The sequence below is a fragment of the Camelus dromedarius genome, chromosome 10, assembly GCF_036321535.1.
Source record: "Camelus dromedarius isolate mCamDro1 chromosome 10, mCamDro1.pat, whole genome shotgun sequence".
NCBI lineage: Eukaryota > Metazoa > Chordata > Mammalia > Artiodactyla > Camelidae > Camelus > Camelus dromedarius.
This window is the reverse complement of record NC_087445.1, coordinates 62,621,759-62,648,195: the sequence shown is the minus strand read 5'-3', so window position 1 is coordinate 62,648,195 and position 26,437 is coordinate 62,621,759. Positions and strand designations below refer to the sequence as shown.

At 49.1% G+C, this 26,437-nt stretch overlaps 1 protein-coding gene across 1 annotated transcript in view; it reads right to left on the bottom strand.

Annotated features, from left to right (window-relative positions):
- PAPPA (pappalysin 1) overlaps positions 1–26,437 on the bottom strand; it is a 225,619-nt gene that overhangs the window by 56,303 nt on the left and 142,879 nt on the right. The window contains exons 11-13 of the mRNA XM_031450304.2: positions 5,762–5,875; positions 4,709–4,844; positions 2,509–2,722 (exon numbers count right to left, since the gene is read on the bottom strand). Coding sequence (XP_031306164.2) covers positions 2,509–2,722; positions 4,709–4,844; positions 5,762–5,875 — 464 coding nt within the window. The remainder of the gene's footprint in view (positions 1–2,508; positions 2,723–4,708; positions 4,845–5,761; positions 5,876–26,437) is intronic.

The window sequence follows — 26,437 nt, the reverse complement described above, 5'->3', positions numbered from 1 at the left end:
GGGAGGGAGGGGGGAAAGCCAGGAGGAGAGAGCGGAGTGGGAGGAGGCAGGGAGGGGGGGTCGGAAGCGGGGAGAGGAAGGGGGGCGGAGGGGAGGGAGGGGGACCGGGAAGCAGCCTGAGAGTGAAGCGTGCTGTCTACCTGAGCGAGCTGAGAGCTGTGCTAGAAACAGTGCCGCTCTTAACCCTGCTGCTTGGAGAAGGAAGGAAAACATCCCGTGGCTTTTACACTTGCTGCTTGTTTTTTCTTTTCTCTCCTCCTGGTTTGTTTGTTTTAATGCATTTGCACATTTGCACAGTCCTGTCTGTTTGGGTAAACACCTCTTCAGCGCCCCAGGAGCAGCTGCTGTCGGCACCCCCCCCCCCCGCAAGGCACTCAGGAGGGGTGGGGTGGGGGGGTGGCCTGTCAGAGCTCAGGGCCAAGCCAGCTGGCCGGCCCTCGGAGCTGCATCTCCCTCACTTCGCTCAGTCTCCCTGGCAAAATGCTGACAAGGGAGCAGCAGTGGAAAGTCCCCTTCTCTCCTGGATACACCTAGTCCTGCTGGGCAGAGTGTGGCTTTCAGGGGCAGACAAAGTGGGATTTTATGTCCTACTGTCAGGATGGCCTTGCCTCACTCATTCCACTCATCCCTCCCAGGACAGGTGTGATGATGACGTAAGAGAATGAAATCGATGTTGGCCCCTTCCTCTCCCCTCTCCCTTCTCCTAGCTCCTGGGGGTCACAGACTGTTCCACCTGGAAGGAACCACAGAGAACCTCACCCCATCACCATCGTCCTTTCAGGGGAAACTGAAGCCCAAAGAGGAGGAGGGCCCGGATCCCGGTCCCACAGCCAGTCAGACATGGGGCAACGTTCCGCCCCTGTTCAGTGTTTTTCCAGTACAGGTTGAAGAACTCACAAATACTTATTGATTGATATGTTTCCAAGGTTAAACACTTCTCCCTGTTTACTTCGGGCACAGGAACTGCTAATTAAGGATTCAAAGAAGCCAGTGCTGGCCGGGGATGGTCTCAGTGGCTGGTTAAGGATGGGAAAGCATTGCAGAGGTCTGACGGATTTGCGTCCATCGACATTGTTTCCCTGGGTTCTGAGAATTAACTTATTTTTATAGTCTGGAGAGCCAGGGATGAAAAAGCCCTCTCAGGGTGAAGTACAACAATGAGGGATATTTAGGGAGCTCTTTTGCCTCCGAATGATTGCGACAGACTTTGCACAACAGAAGCTAAAGACAGTGGGTGCAAAACAATGTGAGTTTTGCAACCACCTTTTGTGTCCTCTGTGGTAGCAGGGGCGTGGGAAAGGCGGGTGTCCCCCTCCCCACTCCTCTCTCCTCTCCTGCTCCCAGGTATACAGGGCAGGGCTGAACTGCCTTTCAGAGGGCTGCCCTCTGGGGGATCCCAATGAGACACCAACTCTTTCTTTCTCCCAGATCTCATTAAACCAACGTGAGAGATGCTGTGTGATCCTGGACCAGTCCTTCCTCCTTTGGAAATCCAGAGGGTTAACATGGAAGTTTGGACGCTATGGAAGTACTAGTTCACCTCTGAGACTTCTCCCAGCTCTATGAGAACTTTATGCAGAATTTGTGCAGAAAAGCACCACTATCACATTAGAAAGTGGTGATAAATACTCTTTATCAATGCATCATTTTTGCACAGTCCCTAACCATTTGGAAGGGCATTTTCATCTGCAGCACACCACTGAATCCTCATGACCACTTTATGCTGTAGATATTATCACCCATTTATCCCAAAATAGAAAACTGAGACTCAGAAAAGTGAAGTGACTTGTCTAAGAACACACGACCAGGAAGGGGCAGATTCAAACCCCGGTAAGAGTATCATCAAACTAGGCAGTCTTTCTAGGAAACAGCATCCTCTCTGAGCTGAGAACCAGGTGCATTAACAGCTGCCAGATCAAAGGCACTGATGGAGCGATGTTACGCAGTTACAAGACAGAGACCCAGACCACGGGGGGATCTCAGGAGCTAGGTTTGGGGAAGACATAGAGGTTTACCCATCCCTGGAATACACAGTGAACTGGGATGAAGCAAACAGAAGTATCCTCGCGCCCCACTCCCCCTCCCCCGTCACCCTTTAAACTCAGGGAGGTTCTATGTCTTGCCTGGACTACTGAGGAAGCAGAATCTCCCAGGATTTCAGAGCTGCAAGAGAACTAAACCACCTCTCCTCTCTGTTCACATGAGGACGCTGAGGCCCAGAGAAGGAAAGTGGTGTTCCCAGGGTCATCCTATAAGCCACCGTCAGCTCCGGGACTGCGAGCCAGGTGAAGGAGTCCGACTTCCACAGCACTTACCTGCTTCCCCCCACCCCTGGCATTCAGAGATGTGTGGGCCTCCCAAGCCCAAAGGCAGAGCCGGCCAGAGGCCAGAGGACGGAGAAACACACAGACTTTTTCCAGCAACACACGTGGCTACCCAGGTCCAGAGTCCCTCCATCTCCCCTTGGGGACAGAACAGCCCCAGGGCGAGCAGACCCGGGTGCCTTACCTCTGCTCGGCAGAGCTGTAGGTCTCCCCTCTCTGGCAGCTGCTCAGGGTGACGGGGTCAAAGTTGTCGAAGGAGCGGAGGGCCACCCCCGAGATGGCGACCAAGGGTGAACTGAAGCTCACACGGACCGCCTGGCTGTGGTAGAAGGGCTGGCTGAGGTCATGGACCACAGGGATAATCAGGGGATTGTTCCTGCAGCTCAGGACATGGAGGCCTGTCAGGGGAGACAGAGGGCCGAGGGGCCAGGCTCATTACTCAAGGCCAGTCACGCCCTCCCCAACGGGCCCTTCCCGAAGCCCCCAGACCCTTTCATGTCACTGCACAAAAGCACCATTGGGTGGCCGGTGGGGATTTCGAGTTTGATTGAAAGTTTCATTGTCTGCCTTTTTCTCTTGCTTCCAAATCTCTCCAATCCCCTTGCCTCACTGCCCCCTAAGCTTTCCCGTCACCCAGGGCCCACAGCCCCTCTCCCTCCCCTAAACAGCCACCCCTCGGCCAAGCATCACTGGCCCTCACTTCCCTCCCACAGTGCATTGGGGCTTGATGGTCTGAGTTGCTAGTTTTCAGGCTGCCTGCCTGGTCAGTCATAAAGAGGATGGAAATAATTCACAGACATAGGCCATTCCTGTGGTAAAAAGCCTATTTTTGATCTGGGAACCTGGGAGCAGCCCTGTGAGGTAAGGACTCATTCTACAGAAAGGAGACTGAGAACCGTGACCAGGAGGTGGCTTTCCAGAGGGACACAGAGGAGCGAGCCATATAAAGACCAAGCAGAACCCAAACTTGCTTCACTCAGAAGCCCTCAGTTCTTTCTAGAAGAGGAAACGGGTCCCCGGGCTTTGAAAAGGATGAGGGAAGGGAGAGGGGCAGGGGGAAAAGGTACATCCAGAAGGAGAGGGCAGGGATGATGGGGTGTGATGGAGCTGGTGAAACGGAAGCTGGCTTCGGAGTTCCATGGACGTCGGTCATTCAGTTCTTGGTCTAGCTGCTGCTTTATCACGTGGCTCCAGCAACCCCCTTAAACTCAGTGTCTGCATCTAAAAGCGGGCGAATCCTAGCCAGGTCCTAGGAGGCCTGATCTGTTGGGATGCGAGGCTCTGAGCCTGGCAGGTCCCCTTCTGTGGTCCACTGTCTTAGAGCTGCAGAGCCTTGCAAGGAATGCCGGGATGCTGAGGAGGACAGAGGACGGGGGACCAGGTTGGGAAGGACATGCAGACGCCTCAGGCATTAGGTAGTGGGATCAAGGAGCTTCCCCTGGAATCTGACCTCTCCCCACTCCTCTGAAAACCTCTCCTTAGAGCCCTTCGTGAGGCCAGGACAGCTATGAAAATATTTGTTTCTCACTTTGGGACGTTTCCCAGGAATCCAGATAAATCCAGAGGGGTTTTCTTTCTCTTCCTAATTAATGTGTTTCCCCCTTGCCTTGAAAGCTAACCAAATAAGTAAACATAAAAACAAAACAAAAACCCTCCCCGCTCCCTTGGCTTCTGCTTGACCCTGAAGTGACCCCTTGCCTGCGTGCTTCCTTCGGGTCTTTGAAATGAGCTCCCTGTGGAACAGTGCGGGCACAGCTTTGAAGCCCGGACTTCCGTGCTGGCCTGGAATTCCAAACTCCCGGACTGGCTGCCCAGAGGTAGACTGGGCAGGTTGCATGCGAATCGTGGGGTCGGGGGTGATGGGGCTTCCTGAGTGCCAGGTCTTGTGCCAGGTCTTGCACACGGGTCACAACAGTCTCAAGTAATAGCTTGTTTACTGTCCTGGACATCCTTGGCTATAAGGTAAAGGGCAGTGGGCGACAATTCTGATATCTGGCTACCCTGCTGTCTTCCTGCTACGCCACGTGCCCTGGGTCTCCTCTCTTTGGGTCTCAGGCAATGATAAGTACAATGGAAACAACCTTTGCTCAGTCTCCTTCCCAGTTTTTTTTTGATGATCTTATGGGATGTATTGGGATAAAGGTGTCTGGCAGAAGGGAGCTACTGAAGGGAAGACTTAAACATGAACCCTTTATCCCCATACCTGTCAGATTCAGGCTCCTCTGGACAGACAAATACATCCTGATTTGAAGGCAAACCGAATGGCAAATAGAGAAGCCAGGAAGAGGAGGAAAGAACTCATTCTCCACTGATCCTTACAACCGCCCATGGGCAGACGTGGAAGCGGGTACCGAGAGCAACCTCACCTGAAGGAAGATGCTCACCTAGATCGTGGCTCTGGTCTTTGGTATCAAACAACTGGACGCTGATTGTTTCCTGTTTTTGGTCCCCGTAATAGGTCCCATCGGTCACCAGGTGGACAATGACAGCGGCAGCAACCATCGGCTGAGAAAAGTACGCCTGAAATGCAGAAGACATAGTGGGGTCGCTAGTGCCGTCAGACACACAGTGGGGAAGCAGCCACAGGGCAGGGGTTTGGAGGAGAATCTTCCATTTCAGGAGCTGGACTGCTTCTCACGGCCCACGAGGGGAACCAGGAGGCAGTGCAGAGCACAGGTTCAGAGGTCAGAAATTCTTCTACTCTGGGCTCTGCTCTGTGATGTCGAGGGGTGGCCGTGATGTTCTGGGCCTGCATTCCCTCACCTCCAAGGGCTGGATACATAAAGAGCTTCATCACAGGATGGCTGGGAGGTCCCAGTAAAGTAATGAGTGTAAGGTGTCTGGCACACACTAAAATCACACCCCAAACAATGGAACTTAGGACCACTCATCACTTCTCCATGCTAATCTCTGTGCCAGGCACCGAGGAGACAAAGTAAATAAGACATGCCCTTGTGTTTCTGGGGACTGTGGAGTTCAAAGTAGGTCGGTGACACACAAATCAAAACTTGACACAATCACAGTCCACAGTCAGGAAGATGGGCCCACGGGCAGCTATGCAATATTGTGTGGCAAGTACCATCCAACAGGTGACCAGATGTGTAGGACTAGAAGGGGAAGGACAGTCACTTCTCTCTTTGCAGATCAGTGAAGACTTCGAGAAGACAATTTAAAAGGCCTTGAACAACGACTAGGTGGTTCCAGGCAGACAAAAGTTACTTAAACTCTTGGCCAAAACAAGACTGACTGGATGCGTCCCACAGGCCATTAAGGAATTCCATTCCAGGAAGCATCCCACTGCTAAGTGTTTTGTTCTCTGTCCTTACAATTAACACCCTCAGTGGGAAGACAAAACCATCCTGAGAAAGGGTCATGGAAGGCAGTTCTTCCCGGAGGCCACTGCTGGACAGTCCACGGCTCTCAAAGCTTTGACTTACCCGGAGCCAGAAAGTGGTCTGAGCCAGCTGGGAGTACGGGTAGCTGATGGTACAGGGGTACCAGGCGTGCTGGGAGATGCCTTCGCTGAGATCTATCACCTTGGTCCGACACACCTGGAAAAAGACACAGGAAAACACACGTTTCAGAGGGTCTCGGGTTGAATCAAATTCAACTTGGCAGCTCTTTACTAGCCTATTTTGTTCTTGATGCCACAGAAAGAAACAGGGATGAACAGACAAGAGTCTATTCTAGGAGCCCACATGTTAACGTAGGAGAGAAAACCTTGTGTTATTTACGGAAAGAGCAGATAATATGCTTTTGGTGGTAGAGAGGTCAGAGAAATTCTCACGGGGCCAAGTCCTGGAGGAGTTGACATCTGAGCCGGGTCTGGAAGAATGCAGTAGCCACAAAGGGAAGGGTTTGTGCACAGAGAGAACAGAAGCAAAGGCTCAGAGGAAAGTAGAAACCCAGACTGATTACATTGTGATACGCTGCCTGGTATCCTTAGTGCCTGGGGAAAGTGGCAGAAAAGGCAGGCTTGAGGCACTGGATCTCCTGAATACCAAGCAGGCCACTTTAGAACATATCTGTAAAATTGTGCTCAGAGCTGCGTGGATGACAGAGCAAAGAGTAAGACAGTATGTGGATTTGCTCCCCCTAAAGGAAATCAACTCCACCATATGTGAGCATGTGTGTGTAAACACACACATGCACACACACGCACATTGATTCTCAATGAGAGATATACCAAATGGTATTAAAAGAAACATGTAGCGTGTACAGACAAGTAGAACTCTTCAAACGTGGGAGTTCCGTGTGCTTCTAAATGTCATTTCATTCCAGTGGTTCAACCATTCATTCAAATAATATTTATCAAGTAACTGCTGTTTGCCAAGCACTCTAGGACAAGACAGCAGACAGGAGCTTAGAGTGACAACCTGTGCAGATATCCATCAAGGAGTCACAGATGCACACATGACTGCAAACTGCAGAACAGAAAGCAAGCTAGGATGGAGAAGGAGAGGAGCAGCTGAGACATTCTTGAGACTGGCCCGACTTTCTGTAGAAGCTCATCCCAAATCGGCACCTGCCCTCTGATCTCTAACGTGGCTCCTCTCTCAAATCTTCCCTGGGAATTTGGGCCTGTTCCTCCTTATCTGTGGGTCTCAGGCTACTCATCGAAAAAGTAAGGCCAATCTTGAGAACCCTAAAGTCATAACATCTTTGAGAAAAAAAAGTGAGATAATCTAATCTCAATCACATAAAACAGACACACAGATGTAAAACAAACAAACAAACAAACAAACAAACAAACAAAAAAAAAAAAAAAAAAAAAGGAGGGGAAAAATATACATACAAGGATCAAGACTATCCAGCAACATAAGATCGGGGATAGTTTATATGTTCACCTGCTGAAGAAGGGATGCATAAAATACGAGATACTCACATGACAGGATTCTAGGAGCAAAAGAATTATTAAAAGGACTGAATGAGGTTCATATGTAGAGATGATACTAACAATATTTATACATAATATGGTTCAGTATGGGCCCTGGCCGAACAAAGTGGAAGCTCTGTCTGTGAGTTCATCAACACGGAGAGACTGCAACAGCGTAACACCGAGCGAATAAAAACAGAACAAGGTATAAGGGGGTAAGTACACGATGATGTCACTCATAAAAATCACGTGAAGCAAGACTATGCCCAGGGATTCCTACAGATGAGTGTAGAAGAATTCAGAATGGAATGGAAAAATTATATATCACATTCATTTATCAAAGTCAAGCTAAAACACATAATCTACAATTGCAAGCATCGATGCTTTTTTTTAAAAATCAACTTCTTGGGTTTTTTTAGAGCAATTTTAATACTTCTAGAAGGTTGCAAAGATAATACCAAGAGTTCCACATATGCTTCATCCCTTAATATTAACATCTCCAGTTCTTTCTTGAAACTTCAAACAGAGGAAGGTAAGTGTGTTAACCAGCTCTGGAGAATCACATTGTCACCCAGGAAGTTCTGCAGTGGGGATCTGGATGAAGAGACCTGGTTCTGGTTCAAACTCCTTCAAAATCTGGTCTGTAATTGTGGACTAGTTATCTCCCCTCTTTGGACCTTGTTTCATCTTTCACATTTGAATGTTGAGTTGGGTCATAGGTTTTCAAGGTGCTGACTATGGATTCTCAGGGTTTCTTGGAGGTATGAGTCTGTAAGTGAGGATGTGGGAAGACCTGTTTAATTTCTGCCCCATTGTTTCAACCAGAGCATCTCCACTCATCTGTTTTATATATCAAGCTGTCTTACAGTGTTTCACTTAAAAGTTTCATTGCTTTAAAAACACTGAAAAGCACTGAAACTTGTTCATTGCCGAAGTTCCCCTCACCCCTCCCCAAGGTGTCAGTGGGTCCTGGGAATACAGCATTAGTTTCCTGAATGTCACAGGTAACTTCCTAAGGAGAGTAAAGGTGCCAAGAATCAACCCCTTCACTGGTCAGCAATTAGGTGATGGCTTCAGTTATTCAAATCTCTAGCAGCCTAATACCGAGGAGACTATGGGTAAAACATAACCACTTTAATGGGCTGGAAGACTTTCTCAAGTTTATTTATTTTTCTCAAAAACAACTGAGACGGAGCTTAGGCAGATCTGCCAGTGGATTGTGTTACATTTTACAACAGTGCGAGACGTTGCATAAACTATCTATGGCATTTGAAATCCAGGCCAGCGATTCGACATGTATCATTGTGGAATTCTTTCCCCTTGTGTTCTTAGCTGCCTGTCCCCCAGCAGAGCACGGTGGAGCCCCTCTCTGGACCGCTGGAGTTGGGGGCTTATCTCCACATCTACAACATTCAGGGTCTGAGAAGTCTCTTACGTGAACAAAGCCCTCTTACGGCGTAAACACAATTTCCTCTTATCTTGTCAGCTCTCTCAGCACCAGACAGTGCTTTAGAGGAACGCATGGCTGTTATTTTGTTCTTCTGTTTTCCCATTTAGTTTTGTGTTTGTTTCAGGCTGGCTGCGATCCTGACCAGGGACAGTCAAAAGCAGATGAGAGAGGAACAAACAAATCCAGCTGAACCTTTGCCCAAAGCCTCAGTTGATCTTAAAACCATCTATGTTCCTGGGGAGGTGGGGGGAGGTGGCAGAAGAAGGGGGACCCATACACTCACAAGCCTCCTGTTTTTATAGACCTTGTATGATTTTGCTCACTCGACAGTCATTTGTTGAAGGTGCGCGGCACATGGGGCTCTCCCTGAGAGAAAGAGAGCCTTGCCCTGGGCCAAAAGGTCCGTCACACACCCACGTGTGATCCCAAAGTAACTGATTCTACAGGGATGCTCTGTTCTCAACTCTTTATTTTTTTGCACCTTTTAAAAATGCAAATCCGATTTCAGAAAGTTTTGCTGAGCAGTTCAGACTTTACTGAATATTTTGTGGGGGAACAAGAAAGAGCCTTACATCACACACCCCATGTGGAGTCAAGCTCTCCCGCCATCGCTTCAAGTTCCTCTTCACTCATCATCTCCCCTCATCAGGTTTCTTCAGTCACCTTCCCAATCTCTCTCACTCCCTCTCCCTTCCATTCTCTACTCTTGCACACACGAATCCTTCGGGTGACGCCAACGGCTCAGCCCCAAGGATGTTGGGAGTTGGACACATGAACCTTTTTACCCTCTCTGTCATGCTGGTACGAACAAGATCTGACCCCTCCCTTCACATCACTCACTGGTTAGTGGAACACATCACAGAGGCTCTAGAAACATCAGCAGCTTCTAGGCTTCAGGTTGTTCTAGGGAGATTAAGAGGGGGGTCTCCTATAGCTGAGATTGATCTTTCTGCATTACCTACTCCCCTGGTCACTGCAGCATCATTCACAACAGCCAAGATGTCGAAACGACCTACACGTCATCAACAGATAAATGGATAAACTAAATGTGGTGCATACATACCATGGAATATTATTTAGTCTTTAAAAAAGAAGGAAATCCTGCCACATGTGACTGCACGGATGAATCTTGAGGCCATTATGCTAAGTGCAATAAGGCAGTCACAAAAGGACAAACACTGCATGATTCTAAAACAGCCAACCCCATAGAATCAAAGAGTGGAACAGCAGTTGCCACGGGAAGAGGAAAAAAAGTTGCTAATCAATTTACAGATTAACAAAAAAGTTTCAGTTCAGCAAGATGATTAAATTTTAGAGACCAGCTGTACAACACTGTACCTGTATCACCAATATTCCCTATAGTCGGTAATACTGTACACACAAAAACTTGTCAAGAGAGTAAATTTCTTTGTAAGTGTTCTCATCACAATAAAATGAAATAGAACACTGTTTTGAATGACTAAAATGTTGATATTCATTAAATAATTGAATACATTGATAAATAAATGATCCAGTAAAGAAGGGAAAAGAGGAATTCATCTAATGTGGTTGGGCTGGCAAGGTCTTTTCAAGGTTGGAGGAGGAATTACCCAGCATGCTCTTGATTACTTCATGGACAGAGAACTCACTTCCATTTCTAGACAGCCCAGTTGACCTCTGGACAGCTTCTTCCTACCAGGCAAGGGAAGGTTTCTGGCGATACTTTCTCCTACTCTTTCCTCTAAGCAGCAGCACTTACAAGCTTCCTTTGAGTTTTGGAGTCAGAGGGACGTAAACAGGTTATCCACTGTATGGTCAAGGGAGGGCAGGTATCTTGCACAACATAACACAGTAAGTAAGTGGCAGAACTGATAGGAGAACACAAAATTTTCTGACTCCCAGAACGGATGCCCTGTCCTCGCCTATGTTCTGCACCCTCTCAGTCCTACCTCTGTTGTGTGGAACCGTCTCCAGTGAGATTTCTAGCCCTCCCCCAAGAATTCACGGCAGAAACAGCAGAAAGGAATGCTGGTGCTCATGTCGCTCTCTCCTGCAGGAAGCCCGGCTCCCAGTCTTTGACAGGAGCTGGGCAGGTCACTGCCTTTCACACCCATCTTGGCCCCTGCAGGCAGCAAGGGGCGAGCAACACGTTTCCCCGCTGGCCTTGAAGGGGGTCTCTCATCGTTAGCACACTCCCCTAGGCTCTCTGTCATCTTCAGAGATAATCTGTGCTTACTTCAAAGACCCCCCAAGAGAAACAGGGAACCTGGGCTAGTTCTGGCTGTGGCATTTATTAGCCGGACACCTCTCCCACCCTGTTTCCCCATCTGTGAAGCGGAGTGGTTGCCCCAGGAGCTTAAGGACACCCCCAGTAATAATATCCACCAAGGCCTCACAGTCACGATATCATTTAATCCTCACAATTACTCAGTGAGGTTGGAATTATCCCTTTTTTCTGATGAGGAAATGAGGCACAGAGTAACTCCTTTTCAGTAACTCCTTCAAGGTCATGTATCCAGGTGTGTATGTTAGCCAGACACTGGACCCTGACCCCTCGGATTCCATGTGTTCTGTGTATTCAACCACAGAGCAAGAGTGCTGCTTTTCTTGGTCAAAACCTCCACCTCTTCTGATGGGAGAGAGGCTACCAATTACCACCCTCCTTGTCTGCAGACGTTCCACACGCTCTCCCTGCTCCAAAGGTTCCCCTAATTAACTTCGCAAAGTGAAAAACTCACCATATCGCCCTGCTACTTATCACCCCCTCCAAGGCTGCCCAGGGACCACAGGATGGAAAATGCCCTAGACACAGCTTACAAAGGCCTTCGGGAGCTGGTTTCAGCCGCATCCCCACTTCACTGCCAGCTGCTCCCCTCTCTGCGCAGGTGAACAGCGGTGCTCCGCTCTCGCTGGGCGTCCCTTTCTCCCACCCGCCACGGACTCCGACACCATGATGCCCGTACCCAGACTTCTCCCCCCACCTCACCCCCACTTCCCTGCGCTGCACTGGACTGCCCATTTTGTGAAATACTACACACACTTCAAAGCCAGTCTCAAATATCACCCCTCCTCTGAAAGCCTCTGCTCACCCCCCAGGCAGAATTAATTGCTCCCTCTTATGTGTCCTTATAGTCCTTTACATATACCTCGGTTACAGCACTTGTCAAGTTGGATTATAGTTGTTTAGAGCTCAGTCTTATCCCTTTAAACTCTGAAGACTTCCAAGGTGAGAACTATGTTTTATTTATCCTCAAATAAATCCTAGCAGATTGTCCGGCACACAGGACTCAACTGGGACCCAGGGAACAGCGGCGAACACTGAGTGCCTGTTCCATGCTGGGCACAGGTTTCAGGTCTCCACATGTACGAAATCATGCAAACTTCGACGACAACTCTGTGAGAGGCTACTCTTATTATGGCCATTGGATAGATAAGGGAATTGAAGCCCAATAGTTTGCCTACGGTCACACAACTAGTTTGCAGAACCAGGATTCAAATCCAGCCCCAACTCTTTTTTTTTTTTTTAAACATAGCCAGTTTACAATGTTGTGTGAATTTCTGGTGCACAGCACAATGTTTCAGCCATACATATACATACATATATTCCTTTTCATATTTCTTTATTATAGGCTCCTACAAGATGCTGAATATAGTCCCCTATGCTCTATAGTAGAAGCTTATTGTTTATCTGTTTTATATATAGCAGTTAACATCTGAGAATCTCAAACTCCCAATTTATCCCTTCCCACCTCCTTCCCCCACTGGTAACCGTAAGTTTGTTTTCCATGTCTGTGACTTTTACCTGTAGATAGGCCTTTTTTTTCCCCCCACTTTTATTAAATTGAAGTATAGTCAGTTTACAATGTTGTGTCAGTTTCTGGAGTACAGCACAATGCTTCAGTCATACATGAACATATGTGTATCCGCTTTCATATTCTTTTTCACTGTGAGCTACTACCAGATATCAAATATAGTTCCCCGTGCTCTACACAGTGCAGATATAACTTGAAAAGGGCCTGCCTGCGTACGGCTCAGGGCTGTTACAGAGGATGAACTTGGGATTTCTTCTTATCGCTTCTCCTGGGCTCCTGAATGGAAGCGGCTTCAGCAGAGAAAAGCAGGCCCTTACAGGACTGCCCTGGGGTGGGATCATGCGGTTGTAAGAGGCCAGGACAGCCAGGCTCCAGGACGTGCCTCCTTCCTCTGACACGCATCCTTCCCACTTGTACACGGACGGAGTCAGATGAATTCCCAAAGCGCTTTTCCCTTCTGGTATCTGCCAGCTTTTGACGTCCAGCTGCTCCCAGGGGACGGCTGCTGAAGACCGTACTGACTCTGCAATGAAGTGTGCTCCTCCTGTGGGTCTGAGGTGACTCATGGATCCCATGTCTCTGATACCCTGATGCCGAAAGCTAACTAATGTCACAGCCACCTTTTCTGTCTAAGACAACTGGAGAAGCAACTTAGAAGTTTACTGCAGCCATTCCAGCAACGTGTTTTCTGTTTTGTTTTCTTTTTCTTTTCTTTCTGTGCATGCTGCAAAAGAGCTAAAAGTTCTTCCCTCACAGCTTTGAGATCCTTGGATGTTTGAACTGGGAGGGTCCTCAGAGATCTGATTCCAGCCATCACATCCAATGGATGCCCAGTGGGGAACAGAGAGACTAGCTTGAAGGAACACTGTAAGGTCCTGTGGGACAAGCAGGGTGTCTGATGGTGACTGGGGGCACCTTGACTGACAGAAGCAGAGGCCTCTGTGGCCCCAGGACCTGGGGACGTGGGTCCACACTATGCACTGCCAGCCACTACCCCTAGCATCTGCCTCCAAACCTTCTTCTTTGCCGAAGACTGCTTTCAATTAGAGGAGTTAACGATGTCTTGCTTTCAAAGGGTTTTTTAAATCCAGTTTATCTTCCACCCACACACGATGTACACAAAGGCGGGGAGATGGAGGGAGAACAGGAGGAGCGGGAGTTCTGGTATTTTCCCACACAGGGGAGATGCCATGAGGTTTCTATTGAATTTCACTTTTACAGATTTACATGCCCTTTTGTCAATCACAGGAGGGAGGAAGTGCTCATCAAACCTCTAGCCCATCCTCTCCAATTTCCTCTTTCAATCCAAAGGGGCCTGGGAATGGGCCTCATAGAAAAAGAGAGGAAAGGACTAGGGAGGGGGGTGTGTGGGGGTGCAGGCTGACAATAACAACACACAGAAGTGCAGAAGTGCGCGCACGCACACACACAAACGCTCCCCAGGCAGCGTTTCAGAATATTTCTCCTTAGGCCACATTTTAACCTCAGGCTTGCAGGTCCAATGCCAAGTTCTTTCTCCAAGAATTGCAAGGTTGCAAGGGATGGGCAGAGTTCCTTGATTTTGAGGACTGCAGGAGGGGAAGCCTGTGTGGGGCCTCGGGAGACCGGGACACAGAGTGGTCCAGGTGAGACAAAGCCACCTCTGTACAGCTGGCTTGGCTGTTCCCTAGAGAACATGCTTCTCCCTCCTCAGAGCTCCTGTGGGGAGGAAAAGGACACCAACTCTTAAAGACGGCCCCCAGTCCTGGAGCTGCCCTTGTGTTATCTGTCTTCTCTGGCCTCATAATAACCCTGAAGAATAAGTATTTTTTGTCCCTATTTTAGAGATAAGGACTCTGACGTTTGGGAGGCATTGGTCACTCCTCTATGGCTGATGGGTCAAAACCAAGTGGTCTGACTCAAAGTCTGTCCCCTTCCCACCCTGTGGCTGGACTTCCAGAGAACGCCTGGTCCTGCCCTTTGTGCAACACACCGCACTGTGGTTTCTGGCCTGCCCATCTGTGTCTGCGCGTGAGCTCCGAGAAATCGCCTGATTTATCTCTCCTTTTCATTGGTGTGTAGTGCAGGTCACTGGGCAGGGCCCCACGAACGTTGCCGATGTGGAATCCATGTAGCTTTTCCAAGGCTGTCCATGCGGTTCAGGGGTGACGTACTTGACCCAGATGCCCAGGTCTCTGTAGGCCTAGACCAACGTCCAGCGGAGATGGTAATGATCATCTGGTGCAGGGGAGGCACCAGGAGATCCTTTACTCACTCATGAACACGAGAAGGCATTGCAGCCAGATTCGTCCACCACCCAGGCTCACATGGCAATAAGCATGCGGGTGGCAATGATACGACCAGATTCACAGGAACTTCTCTCATTAGTATAATGCACTCCGGAGCCTGTTTCATTCCATTATTTCATTTAATCTCAGAAGCCACCCTATGAGAAATGGAGACTGAGAGCTAAAGCCAGTGCAATGACCCTTGAGCCCACTGGACCCGTTGGGGCAACACATGGGACCAGCGCAGCCATTCCCCCCTCTCTTGCCAGGAACAGACGGCATTAAACAGCACATGCTGTTCCCTCGAGTGTAGACCTCTGAATCCATCTGAACAAAACATTACAGTGAGTCACTTGAGATCAGTCAGGACCGGCCAGGAGGTGAACCTATTTGCAATCCTTGAACTTGGCTGTTAGACTTGGTTGCCTTATTTGTCACAGCTTCAGCACTAAGAGCAGAGGAAGGCCTAAAGTGGGCACTACGCAAACATTTAGTTGAATAAAGAAGGAACTCATAACTGTTATTGATCCTTTACGATCTATCAGGCTCGCCGACACGTGCTCCACACGCCTTGTCTCCATTCAGGCCACACGAACACAGTCAACCCAAATGTTCCAATGCACGTTCAGGGCCTGTTTCACCGGCTGTGGTCCTCTCCTGCCTGGGTTCCTCTTTCCACTCCTGTGCCCATCCAGACCTCCTTCCTATGCCCCTTATCTCTTATTTCAAACGGATGTGTACTTTCTGAACATGAAGAAACTTTAAGAGCAACCAAGGGTTAACATTACACAACTCATACACACACACCTTCAATCCTCTCCTCCAAACTCCTTTCCACACATTTAATAGTGAGCAAGACACACACACACACAGACAGAGACAGAGGGAGGAAAAAGAGCCAGGCTGTCTTTACCGACCATGAGAAATAATCATCACTTTCCCTAGACCCCAGAGCAGCTTTCCCCTTTGATGCCTGCCTTAAAAAGATAGACGGGAGGGGGAGGGCTGGATTGTCTTTCTTTCAATTTCAGGATTTATCATTTGGCCTGGACAGACAATCAAGCAAAGAAGCATGTCCTACATATTGGGCGGGTATAAGGAGTTCTGGAAATAGCAGCAGCAGCCCTCAGGGCCTCCACCCAGGAGACCCTTCCAGATAAGATAACCTGGCGTTAGATGCCCTCCAGCCCTGGGGCTGAGCTCTGGGTGATTCGCGCCTTGCTGCCCCCACGGTCTGTCCTGGCCTGACCTGATGGTCACAGAGAAGAAACCCAGGCCTTCAAGGGGAAAGGAGCAAGGAAATCACTTAAGACATCACTGTTCTACAGCATGCGAACAACTTTCCAGGGTGGAAACTCAATTTCTTAGAAAAGAAGTGGGTCAGAGTCATGGAATTGACTCTTGGGGACCACTCATTCAAGGGCTCCGTTTCACAGACAGAGGCCCAGAATTGCTAGGGGACAGAAATCAGATGTCCCAACTTTCTTCTACGGGAAATGTTTGTGCAAGAGGCCTGAGAAACTGTCCATGATAAGTGGAAAAAACAAAGTATTTTCTTTGCCAACACTTAAACCAGCACCTATGTTCCCAGCACAGACGCTGACCTTCTTGTGCAAGACAGGAGCCACTGTCCTCACTTCCTGTACAGGTGACGTGCCTAACGCTCAGAGGGGATGAATAGCATCCTTACACCTCCCCTGTCAGGAATATGAAGTCTGGGTCTGATTCCTGCTGGTGTCACTGCAAGTCCACCTCGTATTACACAGATGAGGAAAACTGAGGCCCACCCAGTGTAAGTGGTGATCCTGAGAAAGGCCTCGTGTCATTGCAAAAGGGAGATCGGTGTCACCCATTTTCAGACAGGAAAACTGAGGCCAAGGGAGAGGAAGAGAAATCATCATGGCAGTGGTTGTGATAATCAAAATAAGGGCACTGATCACCCACTGACGTGTATGAAGTGTCAGTTCTCACCACTCCACCCCACAGGGTCAGCACCCGCTCCCCAGCTCTCAGACAGCAGAGCCGGGCCTCGGGCCGTGCGCATCGCCGGAACCCAGACACCCGTTCTGAGGAGGGGCTGGGCAGGGGGCTCGGGCTCCTCCAGCTAGTAAATCCTCTAACAAGAGGGAGTGATTAGTGTCGGATGTGGCGGTCGGCTTTTGTGCTGCTGACAACTCGTCCCTTTAAAGGCCTGGCGGGTTCCTTTCACACGGGCCCTCCGCAGGCCTGCTCCCCGTCTCCGTAATTACGCCGTTCACCAGTCACCCAGGCCCGCCTCTGAACTCCTGACCCAGCAGTGAAAGACTGGGGATCTCATTACTAATCTCTTAAGCCACCTAGTCCTTCAAAATACATCCATTTAAGTTGGAGGCCAAGGCTTTGGGGGTGGGAGCCAGAGAGAGGGAAAGTCCAGCGCAGGGACTTCTCATGACACAGCCGTGTTCCTGCTCTGGGGCCCGGGGCCAGAGCCACAGGGCAGATGGCCTGGTTGTCCGGCTCAGGGCAGGGCAGGCCTTGCTGAGGCTCAGGACTGGGCTCAGAGACCAAGCCTTTGCACAGAAAGGGCATCTGGGCCCACCTGTTTGTAATTTCAGGGGTGAGGGTAGGGGATGAGGCCTATGCTTGTTTTAATTATTATTATTGTTGTTGAAAAGGAAGGAAAAAAAATGAGCAGAAACTGCTAACATCTGGAGGCTGCTGTCCAGCTTACGTAATCTCCCACAGCAGAGGAGGAACATGGGATCCCCAGCCAGATGGTCCGTGGGTGACTTCACGGCACACGTGTCTCCTCCGACAGTAAGATGCTGACAGGGTTAGGAAAGTGGGTTTTGAGACCCTCTTAAAATTCTTTAGGGGTGAGGGACAGGGGTTCAGGGGCTCCCAGAGATGTGTTTTCTTTTGGAAGACTCAGATATTTTTCTAGCCAAAGATCAAATTTTTCTTATATTTCTCTCTCATGAACTCATTCATTCATTCATGCATTCATTCAATACACATTTACATAGCACTTCTGAGTTCGGCTGTTTATCCTCCATGGTCTACATGAGGACAATGGACCCCAGAGTGGGGGAAAAAGGGCATTACATATAAAATTCCTTCTCCCAAATAGCTCCCAGGCCCACGGGGGATGAGGTGGAGGGTAAACGCTTGTGCAAACACTCATACAATGCGGTGGGTTCTGTGTTCGAGGTCCGTGCAGGCTGAGGGAAGGGCACAGAAAAGAAAGTTCCTGGGCCATCTCTGCCCAAGGGCCAGGTCTGAAATGCAAAATCTTAATGTCAAGCAGGCTCTAGAGAGCAGGGGCTGGAGAAAAAAAAGGCAAGAGAAGGGGAAAAACTGGGCCACAGCTGAGCCATGACAAACCCAGTTTCCCAGATGATGTCAACAGCAGAGGCATGAAGGATAATGTTCGAGATGTAGAATCTTGCTGCAAACACAGTTCTGAGCACATTGTTTTTTTGAAAACACATCGCTAATGTTCTGTGTTTCCAAATCTCTTAAAAAAATTTTTGTACTGAAAGCAATTAATGACATTTCTTGAATTCTAGGTCAGGACATACATATGGCAGCATTGATCAGAAAGGTACTGTTAGCTTCAACCAGAATACTCACTCCACTCTGGACTGAAACCCAGAGATCATGCCAACAGGAACTGAAAATCCTGAGGCGTCTGGACATGAATCCTGAAGCATCGTGATGTTGATTTCAGTGCCCAGAGGCCCTGTCAGTTCTAGAGAAGTATGCTGAGTGTGGAAACACTTCCAGTTCTAGACTAGAATGCCGGGGTGCCATGATTCCAGAACAGGACCAGCAATGCTGTCTGCTATAAACCCAGCACCCAAAACCGCCCATGTAGAGAATCAGATATCAAAGACACATATCCAGTTAGCTTTACTCTAAACTGCTCTCCCTACTGGCTCTAGAGTGGAACCAGGAAACACAGCCAACTCGGGAGCAAAGCAGTGAAACACGGAAACCTCCAACACCAGCTCAGAGCTACTCGGACTGAAGCAGGGTGTCTCAGGAGGCCTCCAGACTTCTTCTGGGCCTACTCTGGGAGCCCTGAGATGTTCATGGATTAGTCAGGAAAGTGGGGACCACAGCCAAGCTTGGTGACTGGTCACCAAAACCCTTGGTTAAGAAGAGTTGAACAGTGGTTAAATGGCAGTCTTGACCACATGCCTATTCAAGAAAGGTCAGAGGAGTGATTTTTCACTTAAAAACATCTGTGTGTTAAAAGAACACGACTTTCTCAAGTTCATAAAACTAGGAGTTTCCAGGTTTGTTTGTTTGTTTGTTTCTTCTCTCTTCTTGCCCTTCCTCCTCTTCTCCTGTTTTCCTAATAAAGATCTGTGTGTTCCAAATTGTGACCAAAACGAGATATGAGTCACCTTACCTGGAGGGAGCCCCCTCAATGCCAATATGCTCATGCAGAGTGCCTTGTCCCGGGGTTCTGCCCTTCACTGTGGACCTCAGGGTTTCCTGATCCCTCAGAACCCTAGTAACCGAGTGACTGCCTCTCTCCTCTGCTTTTGAAGAGCAGACAGTCCTCCTGCCAGGGCTGCCCCCAGTGTGATTTCTCCTCGTAAGAGGCTCCAAAGAATGCAATGCACTGACGTACGCAAGGGACAAGAGGACAGGGGTCGCTGATGCCTTTAATGGTGTCCTGCTGACCTTCCAGCTCAAATAAGGGCTCTTATTCTTAAGGACAAGGTTGGCATTTCTATCTCTTCCAGATTTCAGATGGAAGGAAAGTGATCATGTTATGCAAACTGGGGGTTTGCCCACCAAACACTCACTGAACACTTCTGACTTATATGTCCACCACCCCATGAAAGATTCCTCTGAGGGACAGAGACCTTCTATAGTGATGCTTTCCCCCAGGACCACCCTTGGCCAAGATAGCAGACATCTGCAAACAAGCAGGGTGTTGAAGCAGCTGTTCTAAGAAGCGGTCCATGGGAACCGTCCCAGCAGGATCTGGGATCCACAATCTGATCTTCTCAACAATCCTGCACCTGCCACTTTCCTGAACTTTCCACGAGTGGTGAAAGTCACATGTATGTTACAGCTAAAGGGATAAGGGCTGGAACCTCAGCTTCTGCCACTGATTGTCACCATGACTGTGAATGCTTCACAAATTCCTCCCCTGCAAAACGAGATGATGAGACTTACTTTGGAGGGCTGTTGCCAGGATTCAAAGGGCTCTTGCGAATGCCAAGTGTTTACACACAGTGGTGCACGCCAGAAACACAGTTAACATTTCCCTCCTTTCTTCCTGGCTCTAGAGGAAGACAGTCCTCGGTTCAAATTCTAGATTTCCCTGCCCCACCTCTAAGCTGGCTGTAGAAACTTGGGTAAGTTACTTAACTCTTGTGAGTTTCAGTTTACTCCTCTGTAAACCATGAAAGTTAGTGGCAGGTGTAAACATGCTAAAACAGCGTGCAAGTCTGGGGAGAGGTCTTGCCGCGGAGCAGCTCCCGTGAGAGCCAGGCCATTCACACAGCGCTCGTCATATTACCAACTGTTGTTATTCCTATCGCGGCACTGGTGTTCCTGTCAATATTGCTGAGTCATTCCTCTCCTCTCCCCCTTAATTCTATACTCCTCTTCCCCTCTCACCCTACCTCCCCTTCCTCCCTTCTTTCTCTTGATCCTTTGTGCTCTCCTTGGCTGGGTCTCTCACTAGAAAACCTCTCTGAAGGGAAACCACACACTCTCAAGCCAGAAAGACAGCCCTTTATGTTTCCATCAGGCTCTGCAGAAATCTAGTCACAGGAACACCCCCGAGACCTTCATCTTTCCCTCATTAATAAGAGGCAAAAGGGGAGAGCCTGTTTCCTGGGGTCCAGCCTCCAGAAGCCGTTTCCTACTCTCTGTGCAAAATGTGCCGATTGGGTCGTAAATACTGACTGTGTGCCTACAGTGTGCCAGGTCCTGTTCTTAATCTTGGAACACACAGCAGAGGCCACATGAAAACAACACTGAAGCCCCCTGTCCTTGTGTCAGTAAGCCTCCGGAGGGGTGGTGGGATCGCGGAGGCACAGACCAGCAGACAGAGTCCAAGGCCGGGGCTCAGGGAGGGCTTTCAGGAGGCGGGCTCTGCTTCCCCCGGCTCACGCAGCGCCACTCGCCTCACCTATAACACAGCACGTGAACCAGGGGACTTAAGAAGACCCTGCTCACTCTGGTCACCTATTGTGTTAACCTGGCCACTTAAGGGAATCATTTATAGACACTGATTTGTCTACGTAAGCCGATCATAAAGGAGACATGAGTCAGCAGAATCTATTTCCAACAGCATCATTCAGTGAATCCATAAACATTCTCTGAGTACTCTCCAGGCAGCAAACCCTGTGCCAGGCACTGGAAATACAAGGTGCAAGATGGAGCCCAAATCCTTAGTGGTCCATGGGCCATTGGGCATGAAAAGCCATGGACATAGGAAAATGCAAACTAAAAGGCAGCTTATGTCAGGTTACTGGATGATTCCAGAAGTGCTATGTGATATCGAAGAAGGTGGGCTATTCACAGGCAGGGTGGTCAGAGGAGGCCACGAGGAAGAGGTGCTGTTGGAGGCAGACCCTGAAGGATAGGTGAGCTTCAACGAAGTGGATGAGCAAATGATGGTGTTTCCAGGCGGAAGAAACAGAAACTCCAAGGCCTGCCTGGGATGCCTCTGTTGAGTAACGGGGTGTGAAGAAAAGCTGGTAGAGGTTGTGGAAAGCCTCACCTGCTAAGGCTCTTGGATTTTATAGGCCATGGGGAACAATATGGAAACCTTCACAGGTGAGGGTTCCCCGAGACCAGTATTTACTGTGAATCATGGAAAATGTACTCTGAAAGGAAAAATCCTCCAATGAGGATATGTGCGGACTTAAAAGATTAAAGGCAAGGTATCACAAAAAGATTAGATTGTCATATTTCACTCTGGAAATGAGAGAACGGCTATTAAAAAAATAATTCTTGGGAAAAGTGGTGTGCAAGCTGGAACGTGCATGGGCTGTGGAGAATTGGCTTTACTCCTGTTTCAGGGGAGGAGGGGACCCTGTGTGGACCTTTGCTTCCCCACCTGTGAAATGGGAACATGGTTCTTACTACATAGATTGGTTATAAGGATTTAATGCAATAACTGAATTGAATAAAGGATTTAATGCAATAACTGAATTGAATAAATGCAAATAGCAGTTATTATAGGCCAAGCAATGTTGCAGGTGCTTTGTGGGTGCTCTCTTCTGGAATACTCACCATCGCCACCTGATTTTCCTATTTTACAGATGTGGAAACTGAGGCTCAGAAAGACTAGGTTAACTTGCCCAGATCTCACCACAGGTGGCAGCACTGGAATGTGACAGACTCTAGACCAGCTCCAAGAGAGTAGCTCATTATCTCCATGTAGCTATTTGATTTTAAACTAATTAAAATGAGAAGTTCAGTTCCTCAGTTTCCTGAGCCACATCTCAAGGGTTCTACACAATGGTCAGCTAGAGGCTACGGTGCCAACACAGAGCACTTCCATCGTCACCAAAAGGACTACTGGACAGCTGGCGTGGAGCCCGGGCTCTCAACACCGACACAATTCTGCCTTCTCTGGAACATAAACCCCTGACCATAGCTCCCCGACCACAGCTCAGTTTACCACCTTCCTTGCCCTGCCCTGCTCTGCTCTTCCCGCACCTCTCTGACCCAGACAGCTGCGTTGCAGACTTGGGCATCACCCCAGAATCCACATTCCTGAAAGCGGTATCCTGCCAGCAGACCAGCTCTGTCCCAAATTTATGCCTCTCTCCCAGGTTGGAGGGAAATGCGGACATCAGCCAAGCCTCCCCTTCCACCAGCTGCATATATGGGTCCAGTTTGGGGAATTTCCTAGGGTGCACAGGAGCCCCAGGGAAATCTTTGTTGGACCACCCTGGCACAGAAGCATGCCTCTCAGCACGGATGCTTTTCACGTGCCTCTCTGAGCCCACCTCTCCCTGAAAAATGAACATGCACACATATACCTAGGACCTCCTGGCATTTGGATCTGGCTGAAGAACTAGGTGAGTTTTAAGTAACCTGAGGCTGGGGTGGTAGAGAGGACAGAGGCCCTTTTTGGTCCGGTTCTATAGATGGACACATCCACGGTAATTTAAAAAGTAAGGATGTTGGGATGGAGGGTGGAGGGTAGGGGGCTTGAAAAACAAATGCAAACACAACAAAACCAACATCCTGTGCACAAGCAACCCCCAGCTCCCCTCAGAACCCCGTCCTTTGGGCCTGGCTTGAGAAAGTTTACTTCCAGACTTCGCGAAATGAGCATGTGGTTTTGGGGACAGAATCCAGCACCGCCAAGGCAGCAGGCTCGGCAAGCCCGCCCGGCTGTTGCTTCCTAAGAGCATGACGGTTTCGGAGGGCGAACGCTGTTTACATATTTGACATGTTTCTTGGGTACAGGACATGAAACTAAATTACACAGTGAGGGCCGTGCTGGCTCAACACCGGTGCCCCCACTTAAAACAACAACAATAATTAAAAAAAGAAAAGAAGAGAAAAATGAGAGGCAAGAACGGAGAGGGATCTCGAGGGAGCCTGAGTGGATGACAGGGATGGAAGGAAGGAGTCTGGTCCTGGATGGATGAGGAGGGAGAGAGGACGTGGAGAGTGAGGGTGACGAGGTGGCAGCGGGTCAGGCTTGAAGAAGCAGGGAAGACACAGGCCTCGGAATCCTCCTGGAGGGGCCGCGGAGAGGATTGGCAGGGCTGTGTCCCTCTCTCTCTGCGGAGAGCCAGTGGAAGCAGCCCCAAACCACAAAGCCTTGCCTGTTCCTGGGCTTCAGGACAGGAGTCCACTGGCAAGGCGGAGCCTTCCCTGATCCACGTGGCACCTTCCCCGGTAACCCACACGTGTCTGCCGCAGCTGCTGGGTGCCTGTTCACGCCCACCCCTCCCCCTCGACGTCCAGCCCCTAAGGGTGACTCCCTGTGTCCACGTAGCAGAGCAGTTTGCTACACTTCTTCTCTTCTTCTTAGAAGTCCGTTTCTGTGTTCCCCCTCCTCCCTGGACACTACAGACTGCTTGAGGGCAGTGGTTGGCTTACTCATCTCAATCTCAACCCACTGCTGAAAAGGATGCTTTGGACACAGTAGGTTCACAATAAGATTACAGTGGGTTTTGAATCCAAATATCAAAATCATTTCGTAACAGATAGGGGATGGAGGGGTTTAGGGAAGTTATTTAATCAAAGCCAAGTATTAATTAAGTGGAGGAAGACCAGAGACTCAGAAAGTCTCTCTGCTTATATTTCTGTGCCCCAAAAAGTGTCCCTTTAAAAACAACAACACAAAACTCAATGGTTCCTAATCGAGTTCTGCACTTGCTAAAACTACAGGCAGAAAGAAGCATTTCTTTAAAATGTTTCTGTTGCTATCAGAAAACAAACCACATTTGTGGATCAGCTTCTCATCCTGGACAAGCACCTGCCATGTGGATGCCATTACTCATGTTTCCTGGATAAGAGACTGGGTAAGGTCACAGAGAACTGGCCTGCCTGAAGGGACGGGGCTGAAAGCTGGTGGATTCTGGAACTGGAGGCTAGCTTGACCTGATCATAAATCTCATTTTTTTCCCCTGTGAAACTTCTGTCACTCAAGAGTTTCGAGGGGCCAGTCATGGCATCTGGCATTTCGTAAGTTTGAATAAATATCAAAAGAGTGAATGAGTCAAGGGGGGAAGGAAGAAGAGGAGGTTGGAAGGGGAGTCTGGGAGATTCCTTCGCTGGGGTTCTGAAAAATTTGGTAGATTCAAAGTCCCTCCGAGTCCACATTTCCATGACAAGTTCAAGGCATTACAGCCACCAGCGCAGGGGGCTCCTTTCTGGTGCAGGAGCTGGTTTTACTCTCCTGGAGGGAGTTCTGGGTGCCCCACACCAATGGGACAGGCTGTAACAGACCATGGGACTTGCTGTTCTGTCTCCTTAGATGACTCACACATGTGCTTTTGAAAAATTATTCAGAAACCACCAGGAGAAAGCAGATCCCTTGGGTATCTGGGAAAACTGCTTGGAATCTTCTCTGACATTCTGGCACAGTCCCTTGGCCTCCCTCATTCCTCCACCACCGGCAGATGCCGCCCCGTTTCACCAGCGAGAAGACTTGCACGCTCTGGTGAAGGGACTTCCATCGAAGGGACCAACCCTAGGAGTGACCTCAGCACTGAGTGTTGAGCCCACGACTGCCCTCTGCCCATCAGAGAACCGCTCGTCCATGCAAAACTTCCCAGTGGGGCTGTTTCAATGTAATACCACGAGCGAGTGCAAGAAAAGAAAAAGTACCAGAAAGAGTGGCAAGGGTGAGACGGTGCATCTCCCTCACTGAAGGCAACTCTTCATCTGCAGAGACGAGACGTGAAACTTCCAGTCTCATGATGTGCTTCAAAACCCTCGTACAGGGTCAGACATACAGGAGGTGTTTGATCGACGTCACTCAGCTTCCTCAAATGAACATCTGATTCTGCTAGTCCCCCGCTTAAAACCTCAGAGAAGTTCTCCATCACACTCAGAATACAGTCTACATTTCAAGGATCTGAAGGACATCCTCGCATCATTTTCACAGCACATCTCTCTTGATTTTCCCCGTATTTCTTATTGGCCTTTTGTTGGATGTCTGTCTGTCTGTCTCTCCCCTCCCTTGGTCTCTGTCTCTCCCTCTGACATTCTCCTCCATCCACACCCCCTCTCCTATCCCAGCTTATCCTCCTGGTCACAACCCAGCAATCACTCCTATAGGACAAGTCTCCCCCCTGTCCCCTAGGTTCCCCTGTCCCAGCTCTTCCCATCCTGCACTGTAGGAGCCTGCAGAAAGATTTCTTACCCTTATGTCCAGAGAACCCAGTGGATGTCTGCTCCCCTCCTCTGGACACAAGGATGAAGAAGACACAGATAAACGGTCCCTGTTCTCCGGGCTGAGACTTGGTGGCCTGCAGTGAATGCACACGTCTTACGATTCCCTTACTGACATTTCAGGGTTTGCTATGTATGGCACATGGTTTGTGACAAGCCTGTAAATGAAGTAAAGTTTCCTCTTCCATCAACAAGTGTCCTGTTTGTGTTTTTCTTCATTTTCTCTCCTATAACCCAGAAATAATTAGGTATGGGTCCAGAATCTAAGAAATCTTTTCTTTTTTAAAAAAAAAAATACATTCAGGGTTTGGTAACTTAAAACTGAAGACAGAGATACAGGCAGCATGGCAGGACCAGTGGGGCAATATGTGGGGTCTTGGGGAGGGGGCTCCCGCTTTTCTGGTGTTCCTTAAATACATATGACATAAGAAAAGCTGCAAAAGACACCAGCTCTCCTTGCTTATTTTCCCGTGTCAGTCGTGGAAGTAGGTGTGAGCTGCCTTGTCCTGCACCTGGGCTCCTGTGATGAACACAGCGGCCTGAATCCTGGGTCTGCCTCTGCCTCCGAGAAGGGTGGTCCCCCGGACTAGTCAGTCACTCAGCTCTCTGATCCTGACTGTCCCTAATCTGTGAAGTGAGAACAGCGATTCTTATAGCAGTTTAAGTAAGACTCAAGGAATCTGAGGCAGCGCCTGGATGAACTTGGTAAACGTTATTTTTACAATTTGTCCAGGACCTTCTGAAAGTGGGCAAAGGACTTTTCCATCCCTCCGTGCTGGCTTTCGTCCCTGCTGGCTGAGTAAGCTGATAGCAGTGCGGTTTCTTCCTCAGGGAAACTCCCTCTGAATCTC